A 21,537-nucleotide genomic window follows, 5' to 3' on the forward strand; every position below is an offset into this window, starting at 1 on the left:
AAGATATACACATCTCTTATCACTGTAAATTGACAGTAACTGCTATTACTCTTGTTAAGTCCCATTGGACCGTCGTTAATATATGCATACATTAGCAGACTTTATCCGATGTTGTAGTGAAACTAATGATCTAAACATTTGCAACTGCATAAGAAAAAATAATATGTGTTCTAGTATCAGCTTGAAGCAACAACTTATTTAAAGGACTCAGACAGTTGTATGTAACATAATAACAACTGTAGTTACATTATTTTTTATTAAACAATTCACTTTTTCTCATTAACACTCACGATGCTCGTCGAGTCCATAATTGAGTTTATGTAAATAATAATAATAATAATAATAATTATAATCAGTTTTTAATTTCAGTGAGATTGAACTTCTTATTTTGAAAATATATAATATTATTTAGAACATTACGAAACAAACATCTGTGTGTAGTATTACCGAATTATCAACGAATGCACACCGTGATATATATAACTACCTACCGATGCATTCAGACCGTTCACTATCGCTGGTAAAATTAGGTATTTTAAGAGTCACTGAACCACATTGTTTATTGCAGTGATCGGAGTTTGTGGTGGTATCATTAACGCGTTTAGTATCAGTGTCGACGGTTGGAAGGATTGTCGCGATAAAAAATATAATAAGCGCATAAGTTATAGTGGTAAAACAAAGAGGAGTGGTTTGTTAGTAACATCAACTGTGTTTCAGTGCAGAAAATAATCTAACAGGTTTAAATTTACAAATGTGTTGAGTTTGTAGTGCTCGAACGCTTTAGAACTCATATGTAGATTTTCGCTTAAATGTTTGTTTGGAATGTACTCAATATTGTGTGATAAAACACGATTACATATATACACTACAGTGATTACACTGTGACTCTATTATTTGCTAACGTTAAATCCGTCTGTGTTTGTTTTTATATGTTTTATAGTTTAAGATGAGATTTAAAAAGAGAACATTCCAAGTTCTCTTAACAGAAAATATACTGGATAACTTGTGTTCGAAAGTAGGTATAATTTCCTTCAATAAAATATATTACTGTTAAATTCCTTTACAGGAGATGTGTACTACACGAACGGTTGCCTACAGAAAATCATATTACTTTGGAAACCCATAAAGTTTAGTAAACTGTATTATGCCAGCGGACATGTCATAAAACTTCTTCAGTTTGAAGTTGTATCGGAAATGCATTGATCAACATTTGTTAACTTCAACATGTTACTTATACTATATTATTTAATTGCAGATGCTGAATTATTGCAACGATATGGATTTAAGTGAATTCAAATTGATGTTATATCCGTTACCAAGCTTACATGTAACGAAACGTGTAAACCTTTAGTACGAGAGGTAGTTTTCGAAAGTTGCTGAATACTGTAAAACACGTGCATCATTCAATAGATACTAATAATAATGGAAATAAAACGTATGCTTGTCAAACTCCAACACTTTGGAAGGACGTGGCTGTTATTGCTGCTTATATTTCTGCGAAATTCAGGTACTTTTTACTTTAGTTAAGTTTAGTGTAAACCTATTTATTCTAGCTCGATTGCATAGAAAGTTCAAGGCTTATTTTAAACGCTATCGAATCCTTCTACTTTAATAATGGTTTTGTTTTGTTACTTGACTCTATTATTAACAACCGGAGAAATGGCAGTCTTGCATAGATTGATTATTGCTAAAGCTATTAATAATGACATTAACCATAAAGCATTCCTTATATGTAATGAACCGTCTATCAATAAAAAAATTCGTGATTATTTTATAGTTAAATGATCACTAATTCGTTTTAACGCAAAGCTATAAACATTAAATGATGTCGATCAAAATGGTTGTCATTTGTCGTAAAAGCAAAATTGACTTATCACATGACAAACATGTAATATCACAATCGTAAATCATGGCTGGACCAAAATCATATGATTCGTTGTCATTACATTATATACCGAAGGGGAAACAGGCTTGAGATTTGTCAACTTATGACCAATGAACACTGTTCGTTATGATATTCTTCGAATTAAGTGTAAGGAGCAATGCTCATAATGCGGGCAATGGCCAATCAGACAAGTTTAGTATATGTCCTCTTTATGTATACTATTTAAGCATGATGAAGATTATGTCAAGGCAATTATCGATATAAAGCTTAGATAACTACGAGTTTATAATAAATAGAGTATGTACGGTACGCAAAGTGTGAACGATAAAAAGGGTGTTTATATATTAAAGATGTGCTATGTAATGACTTATTACACGTTCGTATTGCTGAATGGAAATGTGTGGCATATGAACAAAAACAGTTGCATTCATTAACATTTGTTATAGATTGCGTGGATTAAACAAACCATGTTATAATCAGAAATGCGAAGAACGTAATGTACAGAGTTCGCCAGTTAAATTATATCGCATAATTTGGAAAGAAAATGGAATTTATTTTAGGTATTGATTGCATTAGTGTGATTCAATGTTATGATGTTGTATCCGGGGTACTTAAAAAAAACACTATAAATTTTAGAGATAAATATGTTGTGGATCGCTAATTTACGAATTGTGCTGACAAGCGAACGGTATTACATGCCGTTTTAATGATAATTCAAACACCATAAATTATTAATGAATTGTATTTTGTGCAAAATTGTTGGATACACATCATAAAAAGTACTAGGACTTATTTATAATGGCATGAATCTATGATCATATTATAATCAATATGTTTCAATAGTTACCGAGTTTTCTCTATATATATCAAGATAATGTGTAGTAGCACCATTTTATCAACAACTACGTGTTAAGTCTGAAAGACAGCAATCGCCGTTATTCAAATATGTTTTCACAGAAATTACTGTCGGCACGTTGGTTGCATACACTATGTAAATGGTTTGAGTATTATAACGATCGTCAATTCAGAAACTGGATTAAAACGGGTTCAAATGATTACTAATCATGAGACATACACATCATTCAATTGAATTCATGCTTTAGGAAATCGACATGACAACATCATAAACCCTACAACAATAAATTAACCCTCACATATTTCGTGCCCAAACCACTTCAATAGCATAGATAGTTTATACAAAGCCAGCAATGTATTGTATTAAATGTGTTGGATTCACTGGAGTATTCCATCCATTAGTGTTAATTGAGACCACATAATGTTCTCATTTAGAAAAACGCTGAATTGGTGGTATGTTAGTAATTCTCGAATTACCATATGCAAGTCATATCGGATCAATCTCTGTTGTTTGTCTGGAAATAAATTAAACTGCCACGCACAGTTGTTTATTCAATATGTTTAGATTGAATTAGCAATTTTTCGAGTGCATCAGTTGGATGTATTGCTGTAAGGCAATACATAGGTTTGCAGCTACATTTTTCATTAAACATGATTCGCTTCGCGATTTTGTTCTAAATATATCGTTTTATTTTCCATTAGAGTAGATAGTGACTATATTCAGTTTAAAATTTAAAACATTCCAAGTTGCAATAGAACTTAAATAGAAATAATGTATATATGGAATCGGATAAAATATATAAACACAATCTCGGGATTTTATATTGAAAAGTTTTGTTGTGAAATGTTTAAAAGACAATTCAAGGTACTATTTCTAAATATTTATACTCATTTTAATCCATTATTTATGATATGTAGAAACGGCCCTATACTAATGTGAGGCTTAATATTTTTGTATGGGGCAATACGTAATCTTTGATATTACAACTTCACTTGACTTCACGCGAGTGATTAATGTTAATGATGTGTCTGTTATTCATTGGAGCATTTTATACGTTCTATACAAATGAGAAGTTCTCGATATGTGACACTATTAAATGAACCGATCGATTAACGTAATTGTTTTCTTTATTAGTGAAATTTATCAAAGCTGATCTATGAACTACGTACATGTCAAATAAACGCATTCACATGGCAGTTACTCTATTTGAATTACTGTATACACGGGTTTTGCAATTGCACTATGTAAGATATAACAACACTTTAATTTAACCATCGTTAGGATTTGTAATCTATCTACCACCCACGATCACGTCAGTGTTTGGAATGTTGTAAGCCTTGAATATTGATCTGCCTGATATTTGTTTGATTACAAGTTATATAAAATGCACATGACTTTCAATGAAATTTCGCTCAAGCAAATCATCAACGGAATGTTAGATCGTATTTATTTAGCACTGGTCTTATACTTTTACAAACCTATGAAGAATATTAATATATGTACGCCTTTATCTACAGTTTTAAATATTATCAAAAGCGACACCGTAGTGTTCGAGTCATATAAGAGAGAGCTTTAACCTATTAATGCTAAAATATTCGTATAGCATGTGGTTTATGTCAACATCAATCAATATATTTTTTATCCGCGACCTGTGTGACGATTTTTTTCTCATAAGGCTTCATTTGGCACTTAAAAGTGACGGGCGTAAAGTTTTTGCAAATGTGCTTTGAATTGAAAGTTTTATTAAAGGATTTTGAAATCATTAGCTTTAGTAAGTGTATGTTGTATAATCTATACAGGTTGATTTCAGATAAAATTTTATCATGAAGCGCGTTATGCAAGTGGTTCTATGTCTTATATAATATAATAAACGAAAACTATAATCTAAAATCTTTGAAGATTCCTTACAAATTCCTTAAAAATATGAAGTTTTAATGTATTTTTAAAAATATTTGTTTTTAATGTTTAGAATATAGACTTATATTATAAAGTTTGCTAGTCTACTAAGTGATGGAACGCAAATGGAACGCACACATATCTACATTGATCAGTTTAGACCATCATATTGGCTATATACGTTTCATCGATTAAGGCATTCGGCATTCAGGCCATATACGTGCCAATAAAAGGGCGTACACAAAGTAACAGTGCATTCTATGTATAATGTCAGTTCTTCATCATACGTGCTACACATATATTGGTAATTTATTGCACGAACTGTAAGCGAATTAAGCAATTATTGAGAAAAGGTGAGACTAAGAGCGTTGAGTCATCGGAAAACATATGCACTTCGTTAATACTTACATGTCGAATACTTAATACGAAGAATAATGTATAAGTCTCAATTTGAACGATATGTGCGTTTAACAGGAATATAAACATGTATCAAGCATTACAAATGATATTCTGAATTTTGTTTAACTTAAATCATCCCAAGATTCACAGCAAATTTCAAAAATGTGAAATGCAATATTTAGTTTGTTATTGCATCAGTGAATTTAACTGCGACTTCGTTAATATTAAAGATTATGTGGTGCTTACCTGTGCATCGTCACTGCATTGCCAGCCATTTATATTGGTGTTTGCTGAAACCATTGCTAGTTATGTAAAAAGAATTTTATCTAACGACATGACAAAGTATGCATCAACATTTATATTTTTGGTGTATCATTATATTATATTCAACTAATGTATGTACACACTTTAATGTACTTAAAATTCAAGATAACCAAACAGTTTATAATTAATGCATTCTAATTAACTATGTACTCGTCTGTTCCGAGTACGTTTACTCTAGATTTCTCTATATGGTATGGGCTTTATAATCGAAAATGAACTGTATTAATTTTGCTTTTGTCTGCAACGAAAGCTATCACAGCATAATTATTAAAATAACAAATGCTGTATTGTGTACCATATAAAGGCTTTGCGTAATGTTTACAGTCTGACAAACGAATAAAATACAACATTCTCCCGACTAGTTCTCATCATTCACATCATTTGTTAACGATTAACTTAAATGCCATATACATTAACAGCCAACTGGTGAGCATTATACACCCAGTGTGAGTAAATTATAGCGCGGCTCATGTTAAAGATAAAATGGCGCACATTATTACTAAATATTGTTTGTGATCGTATGATAAATTATTGTATTATATCTGATAGCTTACGTTTTTGGGCCAAAAACTGTTGATTCTTTGAATTAATGCATGTGGAAATTAGTTTTTAACTTAATGCTAAAAAGCCCTTGCATAATTCGACATGTATTTAATAAATGTATTCGACATGTATTCAACATAAGTTGGACAGAAATAAATATATTGTATATTAACGCCATCATTTGTTACGCATGTGTATTGCGATGCAGCAGTTAATTTTCGCATTGGCATATGCTCATGTGCATTTAGACCGATTCTATTTAAAAGTCATTATTATAATTGTACAATATTTCTTTTAATATGGAACACTGATGTTATCTTAAAACATTACAATTATCTCATGTAAAGCATTTTATTTAAGTAATAAATTACAGAGATTCAAACAAAGTATTACAAAAGGTGTAAAAAGTTCTTATTAACGCCATTAATAGAGATAAGTCATACTGCACAACTGAACATCAAAGACATAATAAATGAGAGTAATGATATAGAAAACAATAGCGACATGAAAAAAAAACATGAAACCCGAAAGCCATTTATCATTGCATCTCGGCATAATGTTTGTAACGTTAGTCACATTACACGAGTTGCTTAACATTAAAATGAAGAAAAAGAATGAAATTAATGCTGTTGAAGTGTTTCATAGGTCGTGTTAAGCAAACTACAGTCATTCTGAAGAAACTCGATTCAGCAGAACCTATATATGGTATGTTGTATGATGAACTCGAACAGTGAAGAAATACAATCATGAACAGAAAAGATCATTGCACACAAGAACATATATTTTCTACATTTTCAAGAATAATTTTTAATTCATCTGATAGATGTTCGTGAGAGTTTTAATTGTGTTGATGCGATAAAGTGTAAATTAGATAAATCAGTAGTATCCATTCCTAGCCGAAAATATGAAAATACCTATCATATAGTAAATTGTTGCTACTGATATGCTGATTTGAAATGCATCGAACAATCCCTTAGTTAAATGTACATAGCAAGTGCTAAATAACATTGAACCATAACCTTATTGAAATGCATGTAACTAAAAGACTGATTTATTAGCAGAACCATACATTAACAAACCATTAAATTTTTGGAGCAAATTTGTACACCACCTTCGTAATCCTGAAGAAAAGAAACATAATTTGTACGACATTTATATGCGTTGAATGTCCTTATTATGCACATGTCATGAGAAAGGTAGTTATAGAATGTTACATTGATGTCCGCTGAATATCCTTACTTATGAATAGTACTCGATTGCAATAGACATTAGGAAAACACAACTTCGAAAATTCGATTCACTAAACATATTAATAGAAACTGAAAGATTTATTATTTTTCTTTATAAATCCCATTAACAATTTAACAAGTTGTTTTTATCGGTCGATCTTCTTTTGAGCAACATTGACACGAAAAAGTGCTCAAGAATTGAAAAAAGTCAACGTTAGGAATGTCTTTAAATAAAATTGCGTCATATATGTTACTATTAAAAGATTTAATAAAATTATTATACAATCGGGGTAGGGTTTAGTCACTGAACATGCATATATCGTCAGGTCACTTATTTTTGCGATATGCGCGCACAGATTGCTCCATGCAACCTTTTCAGAGAATCGTGAAAAAGGAAAAGGATTTTCTTCAAAATAAATCAAATACATGAAAGTAGTGTATGTACCCTAGCGCAGTGGTTTTACAATTTGTGTGCAAGATTAATAAAGAGTACCGAACAAAAATGAATGGACTATGCATACATTTTGATAATTTCAGTTGAAGTACGATTTGGAAATTCAATTATATTAGTTTTTTGCTTATTTTAGTCCTGTCTGTATTTATGTTCAAGCGTTGTTATGTGAATAGAAACAATACTCGGAGCACATACATGTCCAGTCATCACGAGGGCCGCGTTCTTATTGTAAACAAAGTGATCGAAATTAGGCAATGCTCGAAATAAGGAAATCGTACGATAACCTCTCCTACCACGTGGCAAACTATACTACCATTTCATCTTGACCGCATTTCAGTGCGTCGTGCTGAAAGATGCTTTAAACGTTTTGGAGTCTTCAGTGGGAATATACTCCCTAACAACACTTAACTTAGCGACTATTTGTATTTTTATCGCTTTGCAGGATATCTATGACGATAACCGTGCATTGCATTTGTAGTGAGTTCATATAAATAAAAAAAGGTGTTTGAGACGAAGAAACAGATTAAACTTATATTGGATGACAATCCAAGGTTTTATTGCAACCGCAAAATACAAATTGAATTTCTTCAAAATTTAAAGAATACATACATTGAAGGAATTCAATTTTTATTTTGCGAACATCTTGACCGCGACGATGCTGTAAAGATTTTGATGACATTCTTCATTACTGTCATGTGTTTATCTTAATACGAATGATAAATAAAAGCTAGTAGTGACAACCGGATGACAATTCCACGTCCACATTGAATGTCATCGATAAAGAATAGCCTTGCTAATCCGTTTAGCGTGAACTTTAAAAAAGCGCGTATATCGGTTTACATACCATACGAGTATCGTGTGAAATACAATTCGTGTAGGTAACAGCATGACATGGTACAATCCAAGATAAGTTTAAATGGAACGTTATGAAGTAGAACTGAAACAACCCACATTATGCTCACAGAACAGGCAACCTTCCGATATTGAAGCTAAACAACAACCTATAAATATTACCGGTAATTGTGAAGTTTCACGTCTAGAAAATGAACTATTTACGTATTGTAAACGAGTTTAATCAGTGGTAAAGTGAATACAAATTCAAAAAAGGCGCGAAGCGCATGTTTTTTTTAATTAACATTACATATATATTATTAAAGAACTTTGCCTCAATCTGTCTGTAAATTTGTAATTGCCGAACGTTGAGGACCTTGTTGTGATCATAAGAAGTATTCCTGGTAATGGAAATCGCGTGCTTATTTTATATATAAATAATGAAGGAAGTTTAACATGGATCTGTTGGTAGTACTGTATTATGCAACTAATGTACCACTTAAACAAAACCAATATGTAACTACTCCCATGAAACATAATTCGCCCAAATGTGTGTCGCCATTGATAGCGGCGCGATTAACTTAGGATCTTCACACCCTGGGTGTACTGTCATAAGAAAGCACGTAATTAAGTCGCTAGATCTTCAACTAAAGCCTTAAAATAGGTCGACCTTTAACATAGTATCATCATTTATTGACTTTCTACTTATAGGTATATTGTTGAAGCAAATTAGGGTCGTTAATAAGGAAAACTGCAAAAATCGGACCATGTTTCGCGACTTGATAACATTTCTTATTTATATCAATCTGACTTTTACTTGTCATAATTAGCTATAGTCAGAAATATCCTATAATTTAGTAATTAGCACACTAGTGTGAAGTGTAAATGTCTATCGTACTTTAAAACTAAAAAACAACTCGTATGTTCAACGCATAGACACATATGTCGCTATCTCGGTTTATTGCACCCATTTTTCTCGATTGACACACACTGAATGACATATTTACTTGAGATTGGATTCGACTGTCCATGCTTATTCTCGCCCCTATTAATCGTCACCAAGATAATAACGGAATTTATATATAAGTAAGAGTACCTTGCATTTTTAAGAGTATTATATACTTATGTGCGTGTGTTAGCGAGTGTGTCTGATTTTATTTGCAGTAAATTTTCGTTGTTATAGCAATGTAGAACTTATTTGTGTGTACGACACATTTTGTATTTTATTTCTTTAGTGTTCAAAGCAAAAAGCAACTATACGGCTAAAACCACTTCAATTTAATGTCCCCCTCGCCCTACTGTGAACATTTAAAGTTCTTTACACAAAATGAAAAGTGTGTTATCTATAATTGCTCAGCAGGTAGTTAACCACGATGCTCTACTATAAGATGGCAATATGATTACTGACATACACAAGTAAACAGTAGAAGTTAATGGATGAAACATTGTGCCTAGGCAAAGAGTAATCATTCAATGGTCAGCAAAGACACTTGAGTTAAATGAGCCAAAATTAACAATGAACTGGTAGGGTTTTCATCGAAGACTGTACCAATACTGTATCATACAGATTCAATATGTGTAGTAAGTACACATATTTCGTTAGTACAACTTCGCATGGTGAGCATTTAATGTAACATTTAACTCTGCGAATAAACATCGCCCGCACGCAATTCGTTCTTTCTCTTCTACATATTAATACTATAGTTTTTAACAAAACAAATACATTTATGCAATCAACATAGTAATCATGCGGAAGCGAAGAGAAAAGGTATGTGCATCAGAGAGGAAATAACAAATATCAACTTGGTGGATGAATCAAACTACTAGTATTCCCTGTTTCATATTTTCTGATTGTTGAATGTTCACACATAAAAGGATTTTATAATACACACAGTGCCAGTGTAATGCCCTACTTGTATTGATACGGAATGTTCCTCGCAACATCATCAACGATAACGACATGCATTATATTGGTTTCCTAGCGTTAACATATAATATGGAACGGTTTTAATAGCAGAAGCTGCATCGTCGTCCTGGTCAGACGGTAATGCATTGCTATTCCCTGCTGCTGCGGATCGCATATGCATTGACGGCTTAATTCGAGAAATGCACAGATCCGATCGGCATTGGCACTTACAACTTGATAGCTTGGATTTCAACCCTATAATTTGTTCTTAATATAAATTTCCCGTGCAAATGATTTGAAGACGCATCAAAGGCGGTCACAACATGTCTAAAGTATGTTTTGTCCTTCGCACAAACCATTCAAATTGCACTTATTATTTGGAGTTAAAAACTAATAAGAATGTCATCCCTTTATTGTATGCAGAATCGGTTCATGCAATTCTATTTGTGAATTAATTTTAGGATGCATTTCATATAATAAATTACATTCAGTTGTCTCTTATCGCTTACAATACATATTTTGATACTTAAGAGTACCTCATTGAAACGCAACAACTGTCATTATCACAAAAAGGTTTTTGACGTTAAACTATAAACTTATCATCATTCATAATCACTGGAGCTTAATTGATTAGTTAATTTGAAAAGTGTTTCTTCTTTATAAAACTGTTCTAGAAATGCTATATAAAATGCGTACAATTATGAGAAGCTGCAAACTATTTCCGAAATAGTAAAAGACGGTCAAATGAAGTCCATTTGATGCAAGCATTTCGGGCACATACTTCTGAATAGTAATGGCTTTCTTTTGTGGTTCCGGGAATACTCAGGAGGCGAAACGAAAGCTTAGCTTAAATTATTTCATTCAATGCCGTGTTCTCACACAATGCGTTCAAATCATCTTGTTGAGGAATGGTATTTATATGTTCACGACCAATGGCATGGAAAGTAATAATTTGCGGTCATGCTTATTGAAATGTGAGTAGCATTAGTCGAAGCCATTGTGAAGTGTTTTATGCTTTTCTGGCATTCGGTGTTCGACGATGTAATCCTATAACATTTAAACGTACATGAATTGTTCCTTGTGATATGAAGCAATGTTTCGGCAATAGAGCAGAAACTAAATGATGTTGTTTTTTCGCTGTAACCTTTTAATCTGTTGCTGGCATATTCTTACAATAATTATCATGTTATGTTTAAACTTGTTTTTCAACAAAGTCCTTACCTATTTGCAACCCCCATGTGGAAGAAAATTTCGTTTGCAATATCGAACGCCTGAATTCTTTCGGTTATGCTTCCTATTTACCTTCAATATGGAATTTATGTTACATGATAATAACAAAAGTTGTATACATTACACTATGCGGTGTAATGGGATTTCGGCCTTAATTTAACAAGCTCGACTTAAATGATGATGCATTTTGATTATTATCTCTATCACCCGTACAAACAACAAAATACTTACACCATCACACAATAAAAACGCTAACTAAGAGATCTCAGTGGTTATTTTTAATTTGTATACATTAGATACAAAATAATTTTAAAACGCAAACACATTTTAATCCATCCAACACAGCCATACTCGTACATCGTATGAATCCATTTACAGGAGCATGGATAATATAGCGTTCTTTCATAAACAAGTTGCACAAGCATATAATTTGGTATTGTCATGAATAAATCTTCACAAATGAGCGTGGGCCAAAAACATGGTTCACATTAAATGTCTGATGTATTATGTGTAATTAGCTTACGTCAAAACACCGACACCCTCATTAGCATTGATGGTTTCTAAACACCAGTTTCCTATATATTAAGATCAAAGTCTGACATTAATTTACAAATTCCGAAGCCTATTGGACTCGTGGGATTACTAGCGAGAACAAGACCTTTCAAGAACTGACACCGGCTTCATAAGGTTTCGACGGGATGTATAAATTCTCCAGAGGCCGTTGCACAATTATAGTTTTCTGCACACACACATACGCGCTTGTGTCTAGACTGTCGCTTCAATCTGTAATATGTATAGTTTAACACGATGGGTTGATTGTCAGATATGTTTGGGATGATGTACAGAATAAAAAGGCGTATCGTTAATTTCTTTAGCCTTCAGATACATTTTTGTCTCCTTGCAGTGTCATATGTAAATACAAATCATAACACACGTTTACATATTTTTTTTTAATTCCATTTGTAAAACGTTATATTATGACAAAAGTTCTGCTATTTTAGCTATAAGTTGAATAATGTGTTATTATGTTATTAATAAACAGTTATTTGCAAAAATTGTTTAACACCGCTTTATCATGAGAAGCAGTTACTTAAACACATCGGAATTATTTCCTTATTTCCATATTTTTTCTTAAAGGCGCGTTATAAGAAGTTTCTTTCATGTGATGTTTATGTTTAAATTAGATTTGTTTGCTACCACAAATACAAAGTGTTCATCAAATGATAATTAAAACTGTGATGTTGATGCAATATGGATGCCATTTTGTGTTATTAAGTGTTATTTCCTGATAATCAGTGTTCTATGTCTGTTAGAATCGGTAATTGTACATGTGGCTTCTTATAAATTGGCAAGTGATTTTATGCACGTTACGATTTTAAATTAATAAAAACATTTTTAATACCGCTGAAATAGAAAACGCCTTCTAAAATACAACAGGGTTGCTGAATATTTGACATAACATCTGTTTCGTAAAATTAAGTTACTTCATGTCAACACATTATCACATGTCTTACAGACCGAACATATCACGAACCGTTTCATTTTAATATCACATAACAAAATTAAACTGATTAAAATTGATGAACAATTGTGTGACCATTTTAACAACGTTTTCAATTTCAATGCACAAGTTCGTCTGGTATTGCCCCTACATGTGCTTTGTGTATCTTTAGATTTACAACCCGTGTGCTCTAGATTTAAGATGAATGCCAAAGTTCGGCCGTGCATGGATATTGCAAATTATTTATATTGTCACGTTTGTATTGAAAGCGTCAGTCCGTTGTAATGCCACCACTGCTTACGGAACCATATTACTTGTTTACTTATTTAATCATATCATGCCCAATTACCTTTCAACCGATCAATGTAACCGCTGCATCGCGACTGTCTCTGAAAGCAGCAAAATGTCTCTCGCCCATCATGCTATATGCATTGGGTTTTTACAGTTGCTCTAGACATGGAATTGATGTTGCTACGAATATGTTTCTAAAGAGAGAAATAATCACTATGAAACGCTTGAATTGCAGGATGTTTCCATAAATTTATGCTATATGTTATTAGACAGATTAAGGTGTTGTTAACATATTTACATTATCTAGAACACAGTTTTGATTTTTTTTAAATAATTTATCAACATATTTTTTAAAGGCTAAGAATTTAAGAAACATCACAAATATTGTGATATAACACGAAGTACATCAACTATGTTTTCAACTTGAAGACATGTTTCTGAGTATTGTGCATGTTTTGACGTTTGTACGGATACTTGCTCTTTTAAAATGTTTTATGCAAAATTCCAGTAAGCAAAACAAGCTTAGATATAAGAGGACTAAGAGATTCGCAATGTTACCAAACAATATTAAAATAACAGCCTAATTAATTTAGGGTTTGAAAATGCGTACGTATCGTGAAATTGTACGTATCAAAGGAAGTGTTGAAGTTCTGCAGAATATAATTTACGCAAATTTGCAATGGAATTAACATGTATGTTCAATGTGGAAATAGTTTTTCTGTTCGTTCTACATTGTGGGTTTGACACAGTCTGCAAAGAAGGTGAGAGTAAGTGTGTATATGTGTTTTATATGTATATGTGTTGGTTAGGTGGCGATATTTAAATAATACACATGTGTTCAGTGTTGTTGGGGACTTAATGTTATTGAATGATAGCAATCGTAACTAAAATTAAAGTTCACATCGATATTCACTTATATTAATGATTGTTTATAATAAGAACATTTACCGATACTGAGTATTTTGTATCAAAAAAATAAATAAAACGATAAAATAAAAAAAAATATTTAAAAAAAAATAAATTACAATACGAAAAAAATAAAAAATACATAATAATAATAATAATAATAAAAATTAATAGAATCATAATAATTATGATAAAAATAATTATTATTATTAATAATTATGAGAATAATAATAATAATAAAAAGAATAATAACGATTATGATGATGATGCCATGATGACATAACGTGTGAACGAAGTACGCTAGACTTTCTGTCTAGCATCAAGGTAAATTGAGTCAACTGGTTCACGTTTTGCCATATATTTAGTGTCATGTGTACATGTAAACCGTACATTTGAAATTTGCAATTCTCAATCATTTTAGTGCATGCGATAAACTGATTGGATAGTGGACAGAGTATTTCAAAACATGGTTGTCTTAATGCATACGTGATCCATTATTGAGGTTATGGCTTTCGATAAGTATACTGGCTAATATTTTGTTGTTGTTGAAAGAAACTTGTAATTGATATTTCGTTTGCACATGTTCTCTTCGTTGTTCAGCAAAGTTGACATTTAATACATTGAAATCAGTTCGTTTAAGCTGCATGCTAAACACTAAAGTTAAATAATACTATATTCATACAAGGTGCATGTCTTAAATGTATGTGTTGCACACGATTTATTTAACATACATTTATATAAAACATATCAATTAAGTACAATGATTAAGTCACAAACACGAATTAATGGAATATGGAAATACGACTTATGTAATACGCGTATACACCGTCAAATAAATTGCTTCACTGAGGATAAGCATTTAAAGTATGACTATTATTTCAATCATCGATGAATCTTTTGTTTTAAATTTTAGGTTCCAACATAACATACTCATTATTGTAAAAACTATAAGGATATGTACGCCTCGCTTCATTATGATATTCTTCATTACTATTTACAACGTCACTGAATCCATCGCGATCATTTTAAATAAAGAACTGTACACAATTACATGCATTGGTGAATACATGTTCTCATTAAGTACTGATTGATGAGGTACATAATGACTAATTAGCTTATTCCGTTAACAACAAAGAGAAACCACGTGTTGCCGTTATTATTGGGTACATTATGCTACGAAAGCGTGAAAACATTTTTATAGAACAATATTACACTCACAGTGCATATAAAGAGTATGACACAATACGTCTTGTTCAATTTTTTTATGTATTTGTAAATATATAATATTTTGGCACGTCGAAGTCTTTCAATATGGGAGCTTTGTTGACGACTCGACCGTTGTATTGGCATATTTTAATGTGCATGCTATAATATAGTGCCTTTTTTAGTTGTTTATTAGTAAATCAAACACAGCTGATTGCCGGATCGGATTAATGAAGTCAAAACGCAATATTATAGCTTTTCTTTCCTTACAACGTTTCTGCAAACTGTTCTTTTTTAATATTGGGAATCGTTTTCTGTAGTCCCCTTCGACCATTAAATATTTCAATCTGCCATTTTGTCCGACACAACAAACACAATCCACAAAACGTGTTCTCTGCATCCAGCAAGTGTTGCAATGTAGCAAACGATGGTATGTTAGGACTCCTGTCTTCTCGTACATGCAGGGTGCAGCCAGTGTACATACGCGCCCGAGTTGTCGAATAACATTTGTTTACATCCTCAGACGCGAGAGTGTTTAGTCATACGATGCCTTTTGTGTTCTCGTCAGACGGTCAGAGAGGGTTTAGTCATACGTGTTTTAGAAAGACTGACCAAATGATATGTCGGTAGAGTGAGGTCACGTTTTGTACAAAAACATAATGTCGTTACTTCAAATAATAACGACACAATTGTGTTCACTGAAATCATGACATCCACGAGGTGGTCATTCTTCGTTATGTGGCTATAATTAAAAGATTTGAACATTCTACAAACCCCATTTCATCCACTTAGCATGAAACTTGAACAGACCATAAAACAAGTGTTTTGTTACGATATATGAGCTGATTTCGAACTTGCGTGTGGGTTATTCAACAACATAGTTGCAATATTTTCTTTTAAGTCTTATATCGAACTTTATCCAAAGTACCTCCGCACTAAGCTGTTGAGTACCTTTGGAGTATTTTAGGTTTGACCCTTAAAAGTTTTGGTACTCTTCATTGAATTGGTGATCGCTATTAATAAATTCAAAATTGCTTAATTGTGTTTAATGCTGATCAAAGTTATATTTTTAAAAATCCTTTTCTAACACTACTTTCAGGTTTTTAGCATATTTTCCAGCTATATAAAAGCCTTCAATAACGATATATTTGTGTTTAGAAAGTGATACAACGCAAAAACGTTTTTTTGAATTCCGTAAACAAGCTCTTGTATATTTTTCATTTGTTGCTTTGCACTTCCTGTGTAATGATCATACTAATGTAGATCAGTGTACCAAATAACACAATGTTTATTATTGAATATTTCCTACATGTGTATGAATGATGTGTTATGTGTTCTTCAGATGCCTACAACTACTATGGGAGCAACCCTTCCTCTATTCCAAGATTTCTGCCCGTCCCCACGAATATCACAGTCCACGAGGGTGAGACCGCGCACCTCCGATGTAGGATTCATAATCTCGGCCCGAAATTTGTAAGTGTTGCGTTTATATTGCCAAATTGCCTCAGACACCACAGGTTTATAAAGAAGAGTATGGGCTAAACCTTCTGATCAGTATTCGGGCATCATATTAACTTTAGTTCTTACTATTTCTGTGCTAGGATCATATTTATCAAACTTATACAGCTAAATGACCATAGAGTGTTGGTTACAACAAATAAACATTTTTTGCAAATAACTTTGACAGAATTAAAACGTTCGGTTTGTTTCTCCCCTGCAAAGCTTTTATGTTCACCTTCTCTTGGTTGGGTTGATCTGGCCCCGGGTACGCAGCTGAATTACCTTAGAGTGTTGATGAGAGAGAATGAATTTTTGTTGAGACTAGTTTTGTTTAAATTATTGTTCCTTTTTTATGTTCTCCTTAAGTAAAGGAAATAGAGTACGAATCGTTTTGTGAACTTCTTTTTGACGGTTTCGTGGATTTTGTTTCAAGTTTATCATCAGAATTTTGTAATTTGTTCATTAGAGAAAATGAGAAATTAAGGCTGCAACATGTTTGGAAATTATTATTGCCTTTGTTTTTTCAATTGTAAGCCTATTTAAGTTCTAAAAGTGTTTGCGAGCTTCGGTGACTGCTAACACAGTTTCGCTCAAACCTTCACAAACACATAGTCTTCATGTGTTGATGATCGTATACAAACGTATATTTTCTGTTATAGTTTAATGGCCTTTTTGTTCGCTATATAATGCATATGGACCTCAATATTGTCTTTACTCAACTCCTTTCAAACTGGCTGGTGAAGATGATGATAGTAAACACACAAGTACTGTGTGGACATAAGTGTGCCACATGTCTAATTATTTCAGCAATTAAACTTCTATATAAAATTTGGGTGTGTATATTATACATATATCTTGTTTTGTTAAATATCAGGGTGTCGTTATAAACTTAAATATGTTCGTAACGACATTATTAAATGTTTTATTGCCCTTTATATTCAAATAATCACTGTAATAAAACTTACAGGAATGAAGCCAAATTACATCATGGATAATCGATGTGTTGTATTAATTATTTAACTGTCTCCGTGTCGATAACAACAGGTCGTTTGGCGGAAAGCGGATGAGGAATCACCTCTGACACTCGGAAAGACGACCTTCACCCCTGACGAAGACATCGAGGTCCAAATTGAAATAATCAACCCGCAGGATGTCGAGAACGAGGAGAGCAGATACGACCTGATCATCAAGAACGTATCTAAGGACCAAGAAGGCATATACGCGTGTCAAATCAGCGCAACAAATAACTACACGTTCAATATAACGTTAAACGTTTTAGGTATGTATTAGTAACCTGCTGATTTTAACTGTTGTTTTAAATACGCGTAAATACGCTTTTTTAAAATAATGCAACGGTACTTGTTTGTTTATGCGACATCTGTACACAGCCCAATCTAATGACTAACTAATAAATACGTTTAACTTTTAAGTGAATGAAGTATTATTAATATATATATATATATATATATTTTTATATCGAAATGCGCATTGTCAACTAAGATTTACAAAAGCATTCACTTCATTATATTTTTGCCTTATTTGACACGGGTATAAAATGTGCGGCAACATTATCATTGCTGAATAGTAAAAGTAGTCAACAATTTATGAGCCAAAACTGACCCGTCTCTTTTGTTGTTTTTTCAGAGCCGATTAAATATATACAAGGTATGTGTTATTCTTTGTTATTCTCAGAAATTAAAACTAAGATAATGACATGTTCGTAACAGGGTATTTTTATTATAAGATATATGATTTAAAAATATCCTGATACTTTATTCTGCAAAAAACTTATCTGAATTCGAATATTTATTATCAAATTATGTTTATTTATATAAATGTTCACAAAAACACAAACTGAACGAGGAATGTCGTTTCTTGAAGTTTAACATTCGGGGATTTGCAAACGCACTAAACTTGATCAATGCTCTTGTCGACGTTGTTCAATACATGCCTGCATGCGTTGAAGACAGTCATAGGCATGCCTAGCGTATTGCATTTCTTTATGTGCATACAATGCTAAGTGCGTTTGTGATAATATGACACAACATTAATTGTATTTTTTTTTCTTAATCCATTGCATGTATAGATAGTCATTTTCAAATGTATTCGAAGCATTTCTTTTCGTTTAGAAACAACATATTGTTGTTTCGTTCGCACGGCATGAATTGTTTATTCCTATTGTAATCCACGATTGCAGTGCTTGAATTGACTGGGACAGAGTACGTAAGCCTTATGGAAGACATTCGACTAGTCTGCAACGCCACTGGTGCTGTTCAAGCCCCGGATTCTGTGGACTGGTTTTTTGATGATGAACCCATTAGCGAAATGAAGCCCGGACGCGTTCTGTTATTAAACTGGAAACCAATGCCCGGAAGGTCATTGATAAGTGAACTGGTGATAAAAAACGTGACCACTGATGACAGAGGGCATTACGTCTGTCGGTTGACTAAAACGCTTGCACAGGGGTTTAAAGTCCACGTTCTAAATGGTATGCACATTATGTATTCAGCCCATTTAATAATATATTATTTATATTGATATAAGCGATGTGTATACAATTGCATACTATGTATGCGCGTTTGTATACATTTTTACGATGTATGCATTCGTTTCCGCCATATCATCCTTATGCGCAAATCAATTATGATTTTTGGAATATAAATGACTTATTTTAAAAAGTCTCTAACAAAACAACGAGCCATAATTAATTAAGTGAACAAATTTGTGCACATTATGTTTGTTATCTTTCAGACAAAAAGAATCATAAAGATCCAAAACGAGGTACGAATACACTGTTATATTCTATCATTTATCGTATATATTACATAAACATTTTATTAATATTTTACGCTAGTAATTGATTGCAACGCATTCATCAAACTGCATTAAAAACATGAAGTGTACTTTTGTGGTGAATATGTGATGAGTATTTCTGTGCAATATGTTTTTTTTCTTCAGATATGGAAACGGTGAGGTATTCATATAATACATATCATGACCCTTATAAAGTGTTGGAATCACGTGGTAAAAATGACGCACGTGCGGTTTATTGGAGCACTAGCTTGCAAACGACACTTACGACAGCAACATTATTCTGGACGATAGCCTTATCATAGCAAAAGGTTTCCCAGACCTTCATAAAAAAATTGAAGATATATCTAAGACCTGCATGAGGTTAAATGTTGTGTTTACTGTGTTCGAAATAGAGAGTTGATGACTCTTTGAATAGCGATATTATTTTTTTGTATCAGAAATGTTTATTAAAGCTTGTTGTAATATGGTAATATAACAACATATCTAATAAACATTTCTGAAATATATGATAACTAATTATAAAAAGTAAAACTAACCTGTAACACATGGAGATCACTTTATTCATCAACTCCATAAAGTGTTATGAAGAATAGTGGTCATGGTATGTTCACTCATGCGTTACAGGCTGATCACAAAGGGATTAGTACTGGGGAATGATGATTTGTTAAATTGATCTTAAGCCTTGATCGACCGACTATAAAAACACTGTAACTGTAAATGTTACACTATGACATACTCCCCTGCTTTAAAACAAAAGGCTCATGACTTTTTCTTAATATATAATTATGTGTTTTAATAATGTTAATGAAAAATTATTTCATTAGTTACAATGTACATCAGGCAAATATAATAATCATTATTTAAAAACCAAATGAACATATCTTAAGGGCTACACCACCTGAGTAATCCCATCTTAGATAAACAGTTTACAGCAACGTACTACGATATATAATACTGTTTCGAATGTACCAGCAATTTACTTAATTGGTTTCAATTAAGTACCACAACAACGTCAGTACTATAGAAACATAAACCGCTTCATGAAAGCTGTACATTAGAGTTTTAAACATCTCATATTCTACAGAAGTCATAATAAATAACTTCAATAAAAGCATTCTATAAAGAAGCTGTAGTAAGCAGTACTAAGTATGCAAAACTGCTAGTAATCAACTATTACAACAAAAACTGAAAATACGTTTTTGTTTGGTCATAATTCATAATCATGAGACATGATACATGTTGATATTTCAATATAAAAGGTGATGTATATTTTGGCAACAACTTTAAGAATGCTATTAATTAAAACACACACACACTTAGAAATGTACATGTAAATACATGTATAATGCATGCAATTTACTGTCGTGTCAACAGTAATACCTTCTTATTCCTAATATAGGAAATGCACAAAATGGATTCATGCAAATTAAATATTTAGCAACTATTGAGTAACTTTAATTAGCATATTTAGTTGATACCTATTATTGCCTCAAAAGTTGGTGCATGTTGTTACTTATTTAAGATGACGATATGTTGTAAATGCTCCAAGCTTGATATATATTACAATGTAAATTCATTTGTAATGTTCTGTTTTGCAATGATTGATTTTGGTTTTGTTTTTACATGTGATACATTATGTAATTGTATGATACGTTGATAGAAACAAATATTAGACGCTATGATACTTAGATTATATAGCATTCTGTTGTTATTTCATAGGTTGTAATTAGAAATTACATAAACCATTATAAACGATGTTTCTATTCATT

The 21,537-nt window shown here is 32.2% G+C and overlaps 1 protein-coding gene across 2 annotated transcripts; it reads left to right on the forward strand.

The window, feature by feature from the left end:
* Positions 1-978: 978 nt before the first annotated feature.
* Positions 979-20,214, forward strand: LOC127876851 (neural cell adhesion molecule 2-like). 2 transcript variants are annotated; one of them, XM_052422344.1, is made up of 8 exons: positions 979-1,015; positions 1,256-1,507; positions 16,797-16,927; positions 17,999-18,233; positions 18,599-18,619; positions 19,152-19,442; positions 19,706-19,735; positions 19,913-20,214. In XM_052422344.1, the coding sequence occupies exons 2-8, from the start codon at positions 1,423-1,425 to the stop codon at positions 20,068-20,070; spliced, it is 951 nt and encodes a 316-aa protein (XP_052278304.1). In that variant the 5' UTR covers positions 979-1,015; positions 1,256-1,422; the 3' UTR covers positions 20,071-20,214. The 2 variants fall into 2 exon arrangements, with proteins under 2 accessions (XP_052278304.1, XP_052278303.1); XM_052422343.1 differs by lacking the exons at positions 979-1,015; positions 1,256-1,507 and adding an exon at positions 13,968-14,112.
* Positions 20,215-21,537: the final 1,323 nt, after the last annotated feature.

This window comes from Dreissena polymorpha, chromosome 4 (genome assembly GCF_020536995.1).
Source record: "Dreissena polymorpha isolate Duluth1 chromosome 4, UMN_Dpol_1.0, whole genome shotgun sequence".
Lineage (NCBI taxonomy): Eukaryota > Metazoa > Mollusca > Bivalvia > Myida > Dreissenidae > Dreissena > Dreissena polymorpha.

What these genes read in the sequence shown, in the direction of transcription:
- LOC127876851 (XM_052422343.1), top strand. Translation starts at nt 14,025, where the DNA reads ATGGAATTAACATGTATGTTCAATGTGGAAATAGTTTTTCTGTTCGTT. An exon ending in AGTCTGCAAAGAAGGTGAGA is followed by an intron (nt 14,113 to 16,796) that starts GTAAGTGTGTAT and finishes TGTGTTCTTCAG; the next exon opens with ATGCCTACAACTACTATGGG. An exon ending in ATAATCTCGGCCCGAAATTT is followed by an intron (nt 16,928 to 17,998) that starts GTAAGTGTTGCG and finishes CGATAACAACAG; the next exon opens with GTCGTTTGGCGGAAAGCGGA.